Source organism: Fringilla coelebs (genome assembly GCF_963513975.1).
Source record: "Fringilla coelebs genome assembly, chromosome: 2".
Lineage (NCBI taxonomy): Eukaryota > Metazoa > Chordata > Aves > Passeriformes > Fringillidae > Fringilla > Fringilla coelebs.
Window position 1 is genome coordinate 38,629,227 of NC_140029.1, and position 19,650 is coordinate 38,648,876.

At 37.0% G+C, this 19,650-nt stretch overlaps 1 protein-coding gene across 1 annotated transcript in view; it reads right to left on the minus strand.

The window, feature by feature from the left end:
* Positions 1-19,650, minus strand: part of ITGBL1 (integrin subunit beta like 1) — a gene marked incomplete at both ends in the record, with an annotated part of 122,242 nt that overhangs the window by 6,081 nt on the left and 96,511 nt on the right. The window contains 2 exons of the mRNA XM_084227118.1: positions 330-476; positions 10,477-10,593. Coding sequence (XP_084083244.1) covers positions 330-476; positions 10,477-10,593 — 264 coding nt within the window. The remainder of the gene's footprint in view (positions 1-329; positions 477-10,476; positions 10,594-19,650) is intronic.

Consider the following 19,650-nt stretch of genomic DNA (forward strand, 5'->3'; position numbering starts at 1 on the left):
TTCCCCAGAGTGGAAGGAGCACTAACATTTAGTTTATAATGTACAGCTGTTCCACACAGACCATCATCTAAACACACACAGGAAATTATATGCTACTAACAAATTGCATAGGAGAGCAACGCTGCTGAACGTGTACGGCTGGGTGGGGGTCTGACTAAATGGATGCAAGTGCATTACAGAGCATCCTTTAACATCCTTTTAATAATGAGTGCCTTGGAAAGAGAGGGTTACTGAACAATAACCCCCTGCCATGCACATTAGTCTTCCAGAGCGTGATTATTTTCCTCTGTCAGGCTCTGACACAGGGTAGCTCAGCTGCCAGATCTTACCCTTCCCGGAGCACAGTATGCCATCCGCTGACTCGCAGAGACTTCTGCTCTCCTCCTCCGTCATGTTGCACTTCCTTGAGTGCTGGCACAACTTTCCAAACCACCCATCCTGGCAAATGCATCGGCCACACGAGCAGAGACCATGGCCTGTAATGACACCGAGGTTGGTTATGAGCAAGACAAGCAGAAACCTGTCACTGTGGTCACAGCAGTCTGTGACTGCGGTCACAGCTTCAGACCTCTTCAGCATGAAGTGTGTGCTATGGGATAGACAGACTGATGGGTGGACAGCACAGCTTCCCAGCAGGATGGTCTTCTCCAGTTCTCTCCTTCTTCTGTTTAAAAGGGTGCCCAAATGATGTGCAGAAACCAAGTGAGAGACAGGTCAAGGAAACCCTAGAACGTGGGTGAGAAATAGACACTAGAAGCCATAACTCACACTTTATTAAAGAAGGAAGGGGAAAGATAAAATAGAATTTTAAAACAATTATTTGTAAAAAGGTTAATAAAAAATTGAAAATATGTTGAATAATAAACTGAGTAGAAAATTTGGCCAGGAAGAAGGGAAAAGTGCCAACAGATATAGACAAGAATATAGGAAGGGAGAATAGAAATAAAAGAATTAAGAAATATCTCCCAGTCAGAATTACATTTTCAGCTTTGAAAAATATTTCTGCATCAGAGACAACAATTCCTTAGCTAATTAGTTACCAGGGAAGCAAACACATACCAGTGACTTTTGCCCTATCCTATCTTCTATGTAGGGAAAGGGAGGAGAAATGAAGGGACTGAGATAATTTGGGAGCATGGACTGGGAAGTAGGGAACAAGCTGTAGGAGTATCTGGGAAAGCACGGAACTGTAGGATGCAGGGAAGCAAACCAGCTATTTAATTTTCCTGATTAGTGGATTTCTCATGAGCCTCCTGTGCAATTTGATTTTGTAAACTGAGAGGCAACACTGGTAGAAGGCCAGAGGAGAGACAAACCTGGTAGTTTTCTGAAAGTGAAATTCATTCAAGTTTACTGCTAGTCAAATACCTTATAAATTTTAATTACAAAAATACTGAGAGCTCCAAAGTCTTGGAGATGTCATTTCCAGCATCTAAAAAATCAAAATATTTTTGTATCTCAGAAGCTGTATTTATATTTGGGATTTTTTTAATCATAATATAGATGTCTAATATATTTTTATCATATTTACCATATCATTATACACCTTTAAAGGCTCAGTTAACAAAGACAGAGTCTTGTTATGACAGTATTTCTACCCACTTCTAAAAATTGATAATTAGCAATGATAAAAGTTTGATGCTACTTGAAGTTTTGTGTCAGACTGGGAAACAAGAACAACTATATGACAACCCAAAATACAAGAGGTAGAAAACAAGCGTATGTACTTTTCCATATGCCCCTTCCAGATAGATGTCATGCAATTGGCTATATGAACTAACTAAAATTAAGCTTCTGTCACAGCATTTTTATCAACCCCATTTATTTTTAATTAGTAACATAGAGATAAGAACTCAGATTAGCTCAACTAAGAGCAAAATATACAACAGGATGTTGGAAAATTATTTCTGAAGATACGAATACCTCTACTCTTTTAGCAGTGAATAGTATGAATTCCATAGCAATATCACTGAGAAAATAATTTTAAGGCATTTTTCTCTCAGTCATTATGTGTTACTGAATGAAGAGACTGATCATATCTGTAAGCTCTTTACAGAAGTCAAATAAAAAGGTAATGAATAATCTATAAATTTGCAGCAAACAGAGCTTGCAGTTTACCACATAAAATTTGACTTGCACTTTTCTGTAAAGGAAATTTCTCTCCTCCTTTATGCCATATAAATCTTCAAAACATAAAGGATTCTTTTTTCTCAAATAATTCATTAAAAAAATAATATTTGTTCCTAGGTGACACCAGCTTGGGCAGCTGCAGCTTTTTGGATGCCTCATCTATTGAGGTGGCAAGTGTACAAGTGTTCAACCCACTGTTTGTTAAATCTAAGCTATCTCATTTGAGTGTGGTAGCCTGAGAACAACTGCTTTACATGGTTGTGAATATCCTCCTTGCAAATCACAGAAGAAAGGGGCAATCTGAATAGTTAAATCAATATTTTATCATGTTAAGCAATTAATCTTGGCTGGAGTCCTTAAATTAGAGATTTTTCTTTACCCCTAACTATACAGATTAAGTATATATACTGAGAAGTGTTGTTCTATCAATATTTCAGACCTAACAGAAAACAGTTAAAATCACAAACAAATTGCACTGCAAACGCTTATTCATAAAAAGCCATGTTAATGAACTTTAAATAATCAACAATATTTTAAAAATTTATCTCAAAGAATAAAGATTTTGATGTGGGACAGGCAAAGACAAAAAAGATGGTGTCAAAAGATGGTGTCTGTCATTTTGCTAGAATTCTAACTCCAATAACCACAAGATTTAAATGTGAAATATGAATTCAACAAAAAAGCAAGATGTGGCAGATTACTAACAGGGGCTCATTGCAACCCAAATCAACCTGAACCAAACTGGGCACCATAATGAACTTCATTACTTGCCAGGCCTGGAATTGAAATTGTGTTGTTATAGGAAATTTTGGTTTAGGATTACTCATGCAGCTGTTGTTGGTGTTCCCCAAAAACCTGCATGATCATTTTTAATACAAAAGGCACCACTACAAGGGAGCACCAGCACAATGAAAAGGTGAAGTAATCATTACAGAGGAAGCTGGTTCTTATTTACAGGCTATTACAAACAGATGATTTTTGTAGGAAGGGCAAACTGAGGCCAGACCCAAGCAAAATTTGGCACCTCAGGAACAGAAGTTTCTCAAACTAATGAATGTATTTTAAACGGATGGAAAAGAAAAATTTTTAAAAGTGTAATAAGAATATGAAAAATTGCAGCATAACACAGGATCCCTGATATAGAACACCACAGAAACGGAAACAAATATTTTTCTCTGTATTTAAATTGAAACAGGATTTCCATTTTTATTTTTCCTTCTAAATCACAGGAATTTGCATTATATTATTAACAGAAGAGAATATTAAACCACATATATCTGCAAGAAATATTTCAAGGTGGGCAGGCTTCATTATCCTGCCCAAATATGCTAAACAAGATACTAAAAATGTCCTTGGAGCACTGCTTTTTATTTTTTGTTTTTTACTGAATACCAGAAGACCAGAACAGTTGTCACAACTGCAGCTGGAGAAACCTAATATAAATGTGAATTAAAATACTGTCCATTGCATTTTCAAAGTACATCAGCTAGTCTTGTCTAAGTTTAATGAAGGTGGACTGTGGCTCCAGTTTGAGTAACACAGAAGTCAGGCACTTCAGTAGCACCTTCAAGGGAAACAGTGCAGCAAAAAAGGCCAATGTCACTCTCACATCTACCAACACAGAGAAAAGTGAGGAGGAGTAAAATTAGAGCATTGATGAGATGGTGTTAAAGTCCTGCAACTCCATGATACCCATGTTTGAAGAGATTTTGGCAAAACTTGGAAGGCAGCTGAAAAGTTCTGAGGAATTCAGAGGGTATGAGAACAGGTATTCTCAAACAGGGAAAGACAAAGCAAGAGAGAAAACCTGACACAGACAAAATCATGTAAGAAATGAATCAGCATTTTGAACAAGGGTGATGACTATTGGAACAAACTTCCAAGTGATGTTGGCATGGGCTACACGTGTCAGGAGTTCTGAGAGCATGGCCTGCTGAGAGACAGGCTTTTGCTGCAGAGAGAGCACAGAGTTCAACGTGGGGGAAGCGTGGGAATAGTGTAATGGCTATTTAAAGCCTAATAAAAGAGGTTCAACAGAAAAGCCCCTTTTGGAGTCACAAAATTAATATCTATTAATCAACTTGAATGTTAATGTACTAGCAATTTCTTTATTGCTCATTTGAGCAGAAAGATTAAATTAAAATCCTTTTTGCAAACCTGAATCATATTTTATGCTATATGAAAAGCTAAACAAACTTAGTTCTCTGTGCATCTATGTAAAGTGTTGACTTTTCATACACCTACACAAATGTCTGGGTGACCAGGACATAAACCTGTAGTGCATTTAAAAAAATTAGAAAAAATTAGAATTAATTTAATTTAATACAGAGTATGCAATGCCATTAGTACCTGTACTGGCTGCAGTCATCACTCTTGAATCTAATACTGACTGGTCCTTTCAAATTTATCTGTTTCTACCCCTGGATGTGCCTCAGAGCTAGGATGAAGAAGTTAAACACTAGGACACAGGCACTGAATCGTTAACTCTCCTCTTAGAATTGTCAGAATAAAACCCTAATTCACATTAGTTTTATTCCAGTTAGACTAGGAGTTCACCACTATTTAACACCATCATTTTCACCATCGCTAGCACCAGTTTTACTCAGTAAACGTGTATGAACTGTTGGTTTGGTTTTCTGGATTTTTTTTTTCCCCCAGGAGAATAAATTGCATTTTTCAATAACAAATGCCCTAATAAAAATTCTATATTCATACATATATATAGAGTATATCTATCTAGTATATTCACTATCTATATATAGTACTGAATTCTGCAACAATTATATGTTCTTCCGATTCCTCTCTCAAAAGAATATGGTCTCTGCTCTAAAGATTTTTCAATAGAACAGATGAAAGAGCTGTTGGATAGGATATAAACTTTTATTTTAACATGGTAGGAACCTCAAAGAAGTTAAGAGGCTCAATTCAGATGCCCTGTGGCATTGGATATGCCCTAAGGCACCACGGACATCCTCATGATGGCAGCAGCCAGACAGGCACTCCTGTGTCCTTGTGGAGCCAAGCAGGGGTCAGGCAAGGGTAGTCTTGGGAACACAGGTGATAAAAAATGCTTTAATTTAGGTGGCTTAAGACTTTGAAATTATGTGCTGTATAGTTGGAGAAGCCATGGTAGACTCAGGAGTCATATTTCTGAATTCTCAGACCAGTCAGTGCCAAAACCTGTCTTTGTTTGGAAGAGTGACAGGTATTATTTGCCTTTCCTAATTTGTTTTTTACATATATTAGAGAGTTCTACAAATGTTTTATATACTTCTGTTCCTGTGGATCAACATTAGTGCAAGAATGAGGAAATTGTCTGACAGCAACTGTACCATACTTAGCTTTGCTTAATGAAGCATATAATTAATCATAGCTCTCTCATTTCTATGGTTATGGCCTTACTGGTCCTCATAAGAACATGCTATCTGAAAACATCATGCTTCTGCTCCACTGAAAAGATGACAAGAATAAATGTAATTCATGATTTCTGCTGCATGGACCCACAACTATAATTAAAAAAGTTTTACATTTCCTGTTGTAGATCTTATATTCAAAAAAAAAAAAGAAAAGAAAAGAAAAGAAAAAAGGCAGACCTTCCTCTGAATCCAATTATTTAGCCTGGCCTGGATAGTAATGAAAATTTTATGTTTAAAGAAACATGGCAATCAGGGGCAACTTATACCAGCCTTTGAGAGGGAGCTTTGCCATTGTGCATCCTGGGGATGACACTGCAATCCTAGAATCCATCACTATAAGAATGTGATATGGAACTTTCTGTCTCATTTTTTAAAGTTTAAATCATTGAAAAGTTGGGAATTGTGGCTTAAGTTATATGTATGCCTTATAGACTCCAGATTTTCCCTTGTTCTCTGGCAATTCCTAGAGTATAATTGGAAATCTTTCTACTGGTGCAAATGAGGCATGGATGAAAATGTGTCAATAAGTGCCAGAAGAAACCCCAGAATGAGATCAAATGACATGCATTAATAACCAAAACCACATTCACAGGAGTAAACTAAGGAAAGTATTATTTTGTCAAAATCAGAAGGTATGCACTCTCACAGAACAACAATATGATGAATGTCATGATGACTTGTTGGCAGAAGTGTGTGTGCTCAACAATAAAAGATGTCAATGCAGACACAGAAAAAAACTTGTGTCATTCTTTTCCTCATAACCCCAACAAGAACAGCATGTCAGAAACTAAGAATGGCAAGAGCTAATAATGTCAACTGGACTTGCCTCAAGTTTACAGAGATAAAAGTAAGGAAAAATGTGAGTCAAAAGGATCACCCTAACTTTTGGGTCCTGAATATATAATAGATGTATTTAAAGACCAGTTTTTTATTGTCAGTCGAGAAGAAATAAAAAGACGTACCGAAAACTTCATGGGTGGCATCTCTTATCCATGTGCTGCACACAGGATCATGGATTCCTGACCAAACTATTATATGCAGACACTTTGATCCTAGTATTTGAGCATGAGAATGCAAGAGGTTGAAATCAAAAAAAGAGTGGTCTGAGTGGTGAAAATTAATTTACTAGTGGATTTCCTTAAAAAAATACTAACTTCCCCTCCCATAAAATCTCAAGCAGAGTTTTTGCTGTACTGTTTTCTTACACCTAGAGAAGACAGAGGTATGAAGGCAAATCTGAGTAAGGAGGGAAATAAAAATTACCTCAGCACTTGCTCCAAGAATAATTCAACTCCTCCAGCTTCTGGAAGCCTTTTTAGTATAACTGGAATTTCAAACGAATGATAACTAAAGGCATTGGTATTAAACAAAAAAGATAATCTGCATTTACTCTTCGATGCGGCATGACACAACTAGATTCCCTACAGTGTTAGGATTGCATTTTGGTGAGGATTGTATTTTTATGTGCTCTGGCCAAAACAATTAGTTAAAAAGTCATCAAAATGGATTTTCTCACTGGAAAATAAAGAAATTAGACTTAAAAGTATTCCACTGTCACAAGTGACAAAGAACAGGTTTACCGGAATGACCAGTCTTAGTTGTTTCATAGTGTTAAAGACAGTGCAAACATTTATGAATAAACATTAAAAGACCTTATCAAAGCTAATGTTCTTATTGATGACCCGCTATCTGAAGCACAGAATGATACATTGATGTAATACAAAATTGGTACATCCATAGAAATATGAAAGTTTTGTACACTATACGTATCTTGTTACCTATGAGCTACCTGTTACAAGTTTAAGCCTTTGCTAGTGATCCTAGTGTCAGCCAACTTTTTACTATTTTTGTTTGATTTAGTTTCATTGCAGAGTTTTTAATCAGAATAATTCTACAGGAACTTGTGGTATGCAGAGGACCCCAAATGTTTTGTTTGATTCCTTTAATGGCTGCTGCTTGTCTGTCACAAGAACTCATAGCTAGGCCAATAGTCATCCAGAGAACAAATTGAAGTGAATGGAATTAAGAGCATTATCAAACCCATTTCAAATTGATCTTTACTGTTCTGAGTTCCTGTCTGCCTGCCCTCAGCCCTGAAAGAGAAAAAAAATCTTAATGGACAATAGCTGGTCCAGCAAGGTGGAGCAGCTAATAATAAAATCACTGGAAAACATGACTGGACCCAGAAAGGAAAAAAATATTGCTTGAAACCTCAGGATGCATCTGCAGCAAGCAGCTCAGCCTTAACCTCAGAGGGCAGAGAGAAGTATGTCTCACCAGGTTACAGGATGAGTAAATATCAAGCCTGGTGTAAAAAAGCAACACAGCATTGCCAAGGACTTGTGCTGGCAAACATGTGATTCTCTGGTCATGTGTGCACACCAAAACCACTTTACTTTCACATGAATGACTCAAAGAACCAAGAGAAGCCAAAGGAAACGTGATGTTAAATACTCCTGTGGATCAACACTGAAGTACACCTAGGAAAACCTTACATAATCAAAAAACCTGAACAGTAGGGCAAGGGCCATTAGGTAGAACATATCTACCTCTAAAAGGCTGCAAGAGGCACCTTCTCCAGTCTTAGCATATTAAGTCTATGTACAGAGGCACAGAAAAAGGAACATGAAGGAAAGATCTGGAAAGCAGGTCAAGGAAAGTGAGTCTCCCCCTCCAGTCCACTTTGGTGAGACCCCACCTGGAGTACTGCGTCCTGCTCTGTGGTCTCTAGTACAAGGAGGACATGAATCTGCTGAAACAGGTCCAGAGACTATCCCCAAAAATGATCAGAGGGATGGAGCACCCCTCTTATGGCTGAGAGCGTTGAGACTATTTAGCCTGGAGAAGAGAAGGCTCTGGGAAGACCTTACTGTGACCTTTCAGTGTTATCAAGGGGGAATATAAGAAAGATGGAGAGAGATTTTTTTACCAAGGTCTGTAGCGACAGAACAAGGGGTAATGGTTTTAAACTGAAAGATAATGGATTTAGCTGGGACATAAGGAAGAGATTTTTTTATGATTAGGGTGTTGAGACTTGCAGCAGATTTCCAAGAGCTGTGGATTCCCACCCCTGAAAATGTTCAAGGCCAGGTTGGATGGGGCTCGGAGCAGGCTGGTCTTAGTGAAAGGTTCCCCGCCCATGTCAGGGGTGGTGGGACTAGCTGATCTTTAAAAGTCCCCTTCAACCCAAACTGTTCTGTGATTCCATAATTATATGAATCAATTTCTAATAGCAGAGTGCTGTGAAATCTATGCCGAGTCCTCCTGCAACCTCTGTCTTTGTGGAGACATTAAGTCTCTATTCTTGGTACTGCATTGATGGACAGCTGAATTTTTAAGTGAATGACTCACTACCATCATGCAGAAACATGTCCATGGGATCTCATTCAGTCGTACCCTAATTCATCATAGCTTTCACCTCATGCCTTTCTATCGTTGCACGGACAGCTGGTCTGGAAAGCAAGCTATTAATCAGTCTCTGCTGGCTGGAGAAGGCCAGTAACAATTCTTATTCAAATCATTTAGGCTGTCATTCACATTTCTCATTTCAGCATGCACTTAACCTGAAAACACTGGTCTTCCTTCTTGGTGCTTACAGGCACTCAGGGCTCACTGTCAGACCCCACACAGACCAGCTTATAATGCTCTGAAGACAGATTTACTAGCAAGGGCTTATATCCTTACTGTGATTGCCTAGGCAGCAACAGAGGTAGAAAAATAGCAATGAAAAGAGGACAATGAAAGATAAAAGAATAAGCAGTTCAGCAAGATATTTCAGGAAGTTCAGGCTGATAAACAAACCCAAAAGAAAGAGAGGGAGATGTAATAATGTAAAACATGAGAGATATAAACAGAAGAGATATTTTTAGCATGGATGATGATGAATTTTATGTCCCAGCTATTTAATATCTAACAAATATGAAACAGTTTTTCAGTGCTTTTTTTTTTATGTCTTTTACACAAAATTAATTTCCAATTTTTTTTCCTACACACTCATATTTCTGAATTACTCTGAATTTTGTAAACTATTTTTATGTCTGGTTAGACAGTCAAACCAAAATTTTCCAAACATGTCTATATTCTGCATGGAAGACACCTTGAAGGAATATTCCCTGCAGTCAGAATCTTTATGTACATGAGGAAAATGAAGCAATAAATTCTTTTTTCTGCACAGAAATATGGAATACAATACAATGTGCCATTGTTAATACCAACAACTTTGTTAACATTTAGAATCAAAGAGCCATTTTAAAAACAAACCACATAAAAAGTAGAAAGAGACCATTAATGATAAATATTATTTAACTGCTTATAAAATACCATGAGGTATGCATGCACTTACATATCCAAAACTACCTTGAAATACTGCTAAACACCAACATACTTTACTGAAATATCACAATGTAAGGCTTTCACTGTCAGCACTAAAATAAACCATCTGCATCTACAATTACTATGACACTGTCTCTCAGGCATTTTACATTCTTTCATAACATATTTTGCTACTTTTTTAGCAAACAGGCACATCATTGTAAGTGACTACAAAATTATTTAAAAGTTCTGCTGGTCATCAGTACCTTTAGGTTTATTACAACACCCTCAATAAAGCATCAAAACTAAATACAATGTAAGGTTACCTAATGTTTTAGGTTTTAGTTTAAGTGTCTGATGGAACTGATGGAATACAGCACTTCCATTTATGTGTTAGCATACCTAAAGTCTTAAAATAAATACCCTCTAACATGTTCAATACTTCTAGTGCTTGTTCCTAAAAAAAATCTGCCATCTTATTATCAATCAATGATGTAAATAGTCTATACTGACAATACACTATAAAATCAAGGGGAACAGAAAGCTATACACAGTCAGGATTTAGTTCTGTTATGCTGCTAAATTCTGCTATGTGATGTGATATTAAGTGAACACATACCCCCACAGACATCGCCATCTGCATTTTCACACTGTCGATCATCACATTCACAGTTTTTGCCATGAACTCTGTGGTCTCCTGGAGGGAAACAAGTGCATTGGCCACATTCACATCTCCCTGTAAGAATAAATAATTGTTAGAGTCATGATTTCACTAAAGTAAAATAGATTGAATAAACCCCAAGTTTATGCTGCATTCTGACCCCAAAGACAAACTACAAGTCACACTGCATTGATTAAAGTATAGCTCATAAACACAATTAAAAACAAACAAACAAACAAACAAACAAACAAACAAAATCATAGCAAAACATAACTATTCCTCCTCCATGGCAACCAGATGGAAAGCATATCACTGTTATAATCTTAGTGGAAATGGCAACAATAAGCAATCACCAGCATTGCATGTTTTTCATATCTGAACTTAGCATAACTGAGCTGGCCCATGCTCATCTGCATAATTAACCTCTATAGCTGATCTAAAATATTTAGCACGTATCTCAGAAACACCAAGACAAATGTGATCAGAATTAAATAGTCTATGCACAGAGCTATTTAAGATACTCTCTATTCATGTAGAAAAATAATTCTTCAAATACTCTGTCAAGCTTTTTGAAAGCCAAATCCCTGTAATTTTTCTTGTCTAGATCTGAGGAAATAAGCACAACCTCTGTCATAGTCTCCTCTTCCATCAATCTATTTACAGTAGAGCTCCCCAGAGCTTAAAGGGACAACAGATTTATCCAAGTTCTCCCAGATTTCACTCCAAAACCCTAAGAGCAGTGAGTACTAAATGGCCAGATGTGGAAAAAAATTAATATCCAGGACCGTCCTAAACTGCACATATCAGAAAAACTCAGTTCAGACAATGGGCCCTAACTTCTAAGGGTTTGCTTCTGCATGTTTTTAAATTATTTTAGGCAATGCTGGGGAAAGAATGTTCTAAAAATGGCAAAAATCATGGACCAAACTTACACATTTGATGGGCTGGGGAAGGGATATTGTGTGTAAGAAATGGCCACCAGAGACATGGACTAGGATGCAGAAAAGCTGCCCTTATTGATTTCATTTAGTCACAGCATCAGTGAAACTCAGCTTGGGCCTGGTCACTGCTCTACTGAACGCAATCCCCAAATTTATAGAATTGCTGGAAAGGAAAAAAAACATCCTCCAAGTGCAGCCTTTCATTATGCAACCAGACAGTTCACAACACGCTGCACTGATTTTTTCCAGCATTTGCTGAAATATTTTATTGAACGGGAAAGGACCGTTAATGAAAACCTCAGTAAAGGTTTTCTAACTGTAGGTGTCATGACAATAAAAACTTTTAGGGTAAGGTACTGACAAATGATTACTTCTTTTCCCAACTTCTAACCTTAATTTGTTACATTTGTTTGTGGGGCTTTGGGTTTTTTGGGGTTTTTTTGGGCTCTTTTTGTTTGTTTTGCTTTTTTTTGGTTTTTTGTTTGGCATTTCTTTGTTTGTTTTTTTTTCTTTTTTAAAGAAAACAGTCTAATTAAGTTGGAATAGGGAGAGATCTTTTTACTTATGGAAAAAAATTTCTAAGTTCATTTTATAACTTCTATACTCTTCATCTACCCAAGCTTCAACATACATTGCATTTCTGTGCTGACATTTTATGCACCAGGATTCAATATAGAAGGACGTAAAGGGCAAGAATTTTAGCAAAGACATACAAAAGAGAATTAGAGCAAATACTTCTTAATATCTTTATTATATGCATAATTTAAAAACTGTGTTTCATTGTCAATTATATGAGGATACTTGTTTCAGAAAGAAACTTTTTATTGGAAGTGCATCTACTGCATCATGAAATAGGGTTGTGCTCAGAAATCATGTCAAAATTTAAGATATGATTGTCTCCAGAAAAAAGGATGCTATTGGCCTGCATTCTCTAAGCTATAATTATTTGTCAAGGACAGCCATTTTAGAAGTTGGAAAAAAAATCCCTAGTGCTTAAATATACAGAGAATTTTATTCAGTCTAATTTGTCTCTTTTTATGCATTCACCTTAGGCAACCTGATCACTTTTGCAGAAGTGCCACATCAGCCTGTCCCAAGGCTGAGAGGCACCTGATGAACAGGACCCATCTGCTGTGGAGATTGTGACATAAGCACAAGAAGAATCCTCAGCAGTCATATCCTGGACAGCCATTGCTATAATAAGGAAGCCTGAAGATGGTAAAATCATTTTAAGCAAACTGCTTTGACTAGAGGAGTCTTTAGAGATGGAAAATCCTCAAGAGGAATGAGCAAAGGGAAGTCCCATAATGAGGATCCTTCATGTTCTGTAACTAAGCATTATCTCCTGTAATGCTTAATTTAATAAGTCACAGTCCAGTGGCTGGTCCCTTGAGCTGCAGTGGGAACAGGCTCCTCTCAGTCCCTGCTGCAAGTAATATTTATTTGTTTTAGCTAACATGCAACAGTTTCACCAGCAGAAAAATGGAGGGAAGCCCATCCCTGGGCAGATCAAACACATTTTTGTCATGTAGGAGATACAAGATCAAAGGGAATTTAGGCCCTACTTTCTCAATCTGTGCTTCTTTTTTTTTTTTTTTCTCTTTTTTTTTTTTTTTTTTGCCTGGCTCTCACCTAGATTACACCTAAATATGGAATTGAAAGTGTCTTGAAAATAGAAAGAAACTTCACTCAGCAAGTGCTCTAGAAAAGGATTTCTTTGAGCTATTTCTTTATATTTAAATAGTTAAAAATACAATTATAGTAGCTTATTACACTGCTTCTGAAATTGATACTCAAATTATTAGTTCCTTTACTTTTACAGATGTTACAAGATCCGCATGAGAAATTAATTTAATGGTGTCACTAAATAAATGCCACTTTGTACTGGCTACAAAAATATTCTGCCTCCAAAAGTAGTGAGATTTTGGTTAGATTATGTAAATTGGGCTCACTCTAAGGAGATAATTTAACAAAGAATTAAAGCCCTATTGCTTCTGAACAGCTAACTACATAGTATGCATCTGCTGCTGAAATATCAGAAGCCACACCTTATTCTGTGATCTTCTTCTCTTAGCTATTGTGGTAAAATACTTACCAAACAAATTCAATCATTTGAAAGTAATTTGAAGCTCACATTATACTGAAAAGGAATCAGCACTTTACTAAACATACTCCTTCTTTGTATAAAATAATAGGTTTACCATAGCAACCTGATTATACAGGGAAAACTACTGCCATGCATCCTAAATTTCCTTTAAATTCCAAGGCATACAGAAACAATTAAACATGGGATGACTATAACATTCTGCACCTTCTCAACCATCTGTGCAAGAGCTACCCTTTATGAGTAAAAAGGAACCAGTTGACCTCAGACATTTTACAGCAAGTGGCTTCTACTCTTCCTAGCTAAGCAGGGAGGGTAAATGTCATTATCAGAGGGCTTCAGATGAAGGCAGCTTTATAATGGAAGTTATATGAGCTATTAGCATTGAAAAGCTTAAGCTACTTACTGCAATGCAAGATGCTAAGAATAGAATAATTATACAAGACATTTATTTGCCTGCAGTCTTAATATTTCCTCACACTTCTTCCTCCCATTGATGTCAATAGGAGTATTAACTTATCACTAATAATTGTTAGTGCTTGAAGAGTGACAAAAGATCAGCTTAGGTTGGGGGTTTTTTTTGTTTTTAAAGGGAATTAAAGTGCCACATCTCATCAAAACACCAGTTCATTAGATAACTGACTCTAGAATTTAAAAAAAATGCCATAAGCTTTTAGCTTTTGATTTTATTCCCCATTTACTATAGAATTTTTTCATTCCTCATGGCCAACATTTATAAAACATAACTAAACAGTTTCTAGATTTACATTAAACCTGTCCCCATGCAAATTGCTGTGACAATTAGCTGCTTGCATTCAAACAGATTTCCAGTTGCCTATATGGATTGACTGAAAGTCTCCTTTGTAACAGGTAATTTTAAAACTCTGTGCTAGAAGCATATAATTTTTTTAATAAAGCATTTTTCCTCTGTTTTGGCCAGAAAAGGAAGAGCTAGCAACAGCTTTCAATGTAAAAATTAATACTGAATATAATAAGATATACTTCATTGTCTTTCCCTGCCTGTAACTCTATAGCATAAAGGATTTTTCTGTGCAGGATGATGAATTTTTATCTTCTAAATGAAAACAAATAAACAAAGCCTTTCTTCTGTTTATGTTTTTGGTTTTTTGTGAAAGGAAGACAGTGCCAAATTGCAATGAGAGTGTGGTAAAAGCAAGTCAGGTTCATCTGGCGTCTCAAAAAAATGATGTTTCAGGCTACTGATAAATAGAGGGAATCTGCCTTTAGTAAGGACTTTTCTGCCCCATGGCTGTCCCAGGCTTAACATCTGAAAGCATCTGAACATTGCAATTTCTTTTTTATCACATAATCTCAGGCAACTTGAGCACATTCAGTAAAGCTGCTGCGTCTTTCTGCCAACAGAACTCATTTCATGCTGGATGTGAGCAAGATGATCTAAGACAATGTTCAGAAATGGCAAATCAGAGAAGGGGGATGGGAAGATTTGTACAGAAGATCACAAATTTTCAGTGGACATAAAGGGTGAGGGGAAGCAGATGTGGCTGAAAGGAAGTAATAGAAGGTAGCAGATTCAAGTAAGGGAAAAGATAATCCACTGATTGAGTGGTGGAGGGAATAAAAAGGAACAAAGAGTACCACAAAATTGGAAAACCAAATGCAACACTTGCCAAAAATAGGGTGGTGCCTTGCTCAGTTGGAGGTGCTCAGAGCAGCACACCCCAGCTGAGCTTGATCAATGGGCAGAAATTTAGACTCAAGCAGGAAACAGCTACAGACTTCTTAGGGGGCACACATTTTGTGTTTAGTATGTCCTATTCCAAAAATTGCCTGGAATTAATTCCCATCTTGAATGGCTTTTATATATATATATATATATATATATATATATATATATATAGTACTGACTAGATAAAAAATAATTCTGCCTTATACATGAAAGGATCCTTGGGTTTTAAAACGCTGGCTATTCTTGGATCTGGTTCATTGGGTAGTTTATGAGGTGTCAGAAAAAGGGAACCTTTGGAAACATCTTAAGTATGTACAAAAGTATCTTTAGAATCTGTTCGAATGCATGAATATCTGACTGATCTCACTCAAACAATGAAAATCTGGGGACTTTGGATGAAGGACTTGTTTTTGTGGAGATAATTTGAAAATTGTGTCACAACTGGGTTTTCCACAAAATGTTCAAGCAACAAGAACTTTTTTTTTCTGCAATGTACTATGAAAAAAATTTATGCATTTATCTCCTCATACACAAGAGAAAACATTTGGCAGTTATTACAAGAACAACTACTTGCTTGAGTTTGGATTGATAACTAGCTTTCTCTTTCTAAATCAGTATACAGGAAGTAAACATGCCTTGAGTCTACTCATAAAAAGATTATTTGCAACATGACTGACCCAAGACCTCAACTAAAGATATAAAGCTCCAGAGAAAGGCTTAGCTGAATCATACCAACAGAAAATGAAATGAATATGGCTTTAATAAATCTAAAGTAATATCCAAACTTCAGAATTTTGTGCTCTTTTTTTTTCAATAATTTTGTACACTAAAGCAAACTTTTAACAGCAAGTTCAGAGATTTTTTATTTAAATAACATGAACATTAGCTGATGTATATAATTAAGTTAAATATCTGTATTTTTCTTAGTCATACTGGTCACCTCTCAGCTGCAATAACTGCATCAGCTACTGTTCTGAACTATCAACAGGTCTGAAATAAATGGATGTAAATGTATATAAATATTTGGCCTAAGGAAAACAGCAGAAATTCACAAATTAAGAAAGTCTTTTGTTAAAGCTGCCTGAGACTTTCCACTATGGTGTGTTTTATCAAGCTGTTCGCTAGTACAAAGTACAAGATTTCCCTTATATATTAGGTATCATGGGCATATTTTCTTAGACAGAAAAACTATGTTTATTTTAATTTTTTTTTTAATTGAATTGCTTTATGATGTAAAAGAGTACCAAAGAAGGTCTGACAGTTTCGTTTTTTCTTAAGGGTATAAAACCTCAAAACACAAAAAGCCCAAATAACCCTAAGATAAAAAGATCTCAAGAAATAAAAGTATGCTATCCCAAACAATGCAACTTTCACAACAGTGCAAGCAGCTGAACATCCAGTATTGTAAAACCAAGTGTCATGGAAGAGTAACTTCAAACAGCTGAGTCTTGTCCCCCAGCTTTAGAACACACAGGATGTATGACTGGAAGTCTGATTGCACAGTTGGCATATGGCACCTGAAGTAAATGCTTTTTCTTTGCGACAGCTTAATAGTGAAATACTTCTTTAGATAATTCCACTCAACAGCAGCACTTTACAGATTTAGCATCAGATAGTCTTTCAGAGCTCCTGCCAGTCAGCAACACTGATTTGTATCTCCTTTTCCATGCTGCCTTTCTTTTTATTCTACTTTTGATTTTTCATTTCCCCCACCTCTCTTTAAAAATTTTGGTAAGAAATGCTGCTACCTCCCTTTTCAGATTGTTAGCTTGACATCTGCTGTCATCATCATCAAGCTGACACGTCTCCTCCATCTGCCTGCTCTAAGTAGCCCTGCTTTGAGGATGCACTTGAAAGCTCCTTTTGTATTTCTGCACAGCCAACAGGGAATTTCTAGAGGAGCTCCAGGAAAGGAGTCATCCAGGACACCCCTGCCCACTTTGTAGGAGTAGGATTTTAGCCAAAGGCATCACTTTTCCTCATGACATCTTCCTCAGGTTCTCCCACTGGGAGTGAATCCTTGACAGTTCACTCCCTATATTAAGGGGACAAGTAGGACTAGGAAGGCAATTACTTCTCTGTTCAAATGAAAGGTGATAGTCAAAGTCACCACACAGAGGAGAGATGTGTGAAGAAGACAAGAAAGAAGGTGGCAAAACACTTTCTAAAGAAATGTGTTGTTAAGGCAGAGAGCGGTGGAAATTGAAGGGGAGGAGAAGGAATACATTGGGGAAAAAGAGAAAAATAGACAGCATGGCAAATTGCACTCTTCAGATGTACAAACCCTAGAATTCAGCAAGCCATCATCTGATTTTTAAATTCCTTTCCTCTGCTCATCTCTTTTTCATTCTTTCCCCCCAAAATGCTTTCAAAAACTCAAACTATGAAGAAAAAATGCTTCAAGAGATGCCACTAAATCAAGCAAATGATACAAAGCCTTCTACTAAAGCTAACTTCTCCATAGAACATTAAAAAGGAAGTTATGTTTGATTTAAAGGATCTACCTGAGAATGCTTTCTCTTCACACTGACAACTATCAGGAAAAATAAGTCTCATTTCCTTTTCAGCTTATTCAGCTGCTACAAAATATTTTCTAGCAAAACCCAAGCATAATAAAGATTTCACAATCCTGCAGTGGATGATACATGAAACACAAGGCCATTTTTCAAAAGACCATGATGGCTTTTCAGCCATTTAGAGCTTCATATATTTGACTGCCTTATCATCCAGAGGATTGACTGCTTACCCCTTTTTTCACATGATCTGCCATGTAAAGAGTCATAGCACTAATTCCACAGAGTGATTTAATTTGCAGATTAATTTACTAGAAAATGTCAACTGCTTTGTGGAAATTTAATCACCAAAATTTTAAACTTGTTCACTTCCTGCTGAAGTCTGTTGTTTATTAGATAGCAACATTCAAGATATTTTAGGGTTGTAATAGAAGCCTATCTATTAAAACATTTAAACTCCTAAGTGGTCTGCTCTTTGAAGCTTTAGCTAAGATTAAAGTGCTTAATAACAGTAAAACAACAATATGAAAATATTCGACTGCATAGCAACCATCAATACTATTTGCAGACAACAGACTGCTAAGTTCAGAAACCATGGCAACAAATGACATCACACTGTATCTACCTTATTGATTAGCTTTCACCTCAAGACTTTTTCCAGAAATGAAAGACATTTCCTAGCAACTGCATCATCTACTGAGTTGTTCCAAGCTAAAATGCTCTTACCCCTACTCTTAAGCAATTTTTTCCTTTTTTGCTGCCAACTGGCCAGATTGTGCACTAGCCTCTTGTTACAAGGCTCTCTAATCTGTTGTAGAGACACTGCCTCATGGCTCTTAAAATCTTTGCCCCAAATTTAATGGCATCTGTGAAATAATACTTTTTCCCAGCACCCAAAAAGGCTGGCTCTGCAGAAAAGTATCCAATATGGAATGAAGAAATAACAGCTTTTGGACGAGTTTGAACGAAGGAGTAACAGCTTTTTAAACACAGAGTTTATCTTCAGAAAACGACACAATCCTTCATTTCCCCACTCTGTGACTGAAGTTTTAGTAATAAATTCTTCATTGCAAGTAACCCTGGGTTTGCAGATTTCAAGAAGAGTGCATAGCAATGACAAACCAGTGACCCAAGGGTTCTCAAAGGATCAGCCAGGCACATTATGTATCACTCTACAGGTGTTTAAAGTCCTTGAGAGTAATTCCCTCTTTGCTCATCTGTCATGATAGAGCCTCATGAGCAGGCAAGGACACTGGTAAGACTGAGTTGGAGAGGTGTAATTAGGAGCCAGGTGTATTTGTACTCAGCCTCTTGTACTCAGCCTTGCTAATTCTGAGAGCAAAAAAACAGGTTTACAGCATGAATTAGCCCCAAAACTTCTAGAAGGATCACTGCTAAAGAAGATGTGCTCCTACCAAATTTCTGTCTTGGCTACAACTGACCTTTATTTTGCTGGTCAGACACAACCAACAGACTAATCTGTGTGTTTAAGCTGTAGATGCAAAATGCAGGAGTCTTGTTGTGCAGCCATCCTGGTTCTTCTCCACCAGCTGCTTTCAGTCCTGATCCACTCTGCCACCAGCTGCTCTGTGTCTGTTCCCAGTGAGGCAGCCCACTGAAAACAGTGATGTCTGGAAGAGCCTCACTTGGCCAGTGTCAGGCACTGGACAGGAGAGGAGGAAACACCATCAGTGGGCAAGAGAGGTGCTTGAAACTGAGTGGAAAGCAGGGAGCAAGAAAGTATTTTTCTCCTTAATGCAGAGACTGTTACACCACCACACAAGAAGAACTTCTGGGAGTGCCAGGGAAGTTTTATATAACTCTCAATTCCTCCCATAGTTTCTCTCAAGAGGGAAGAGAAAGAAG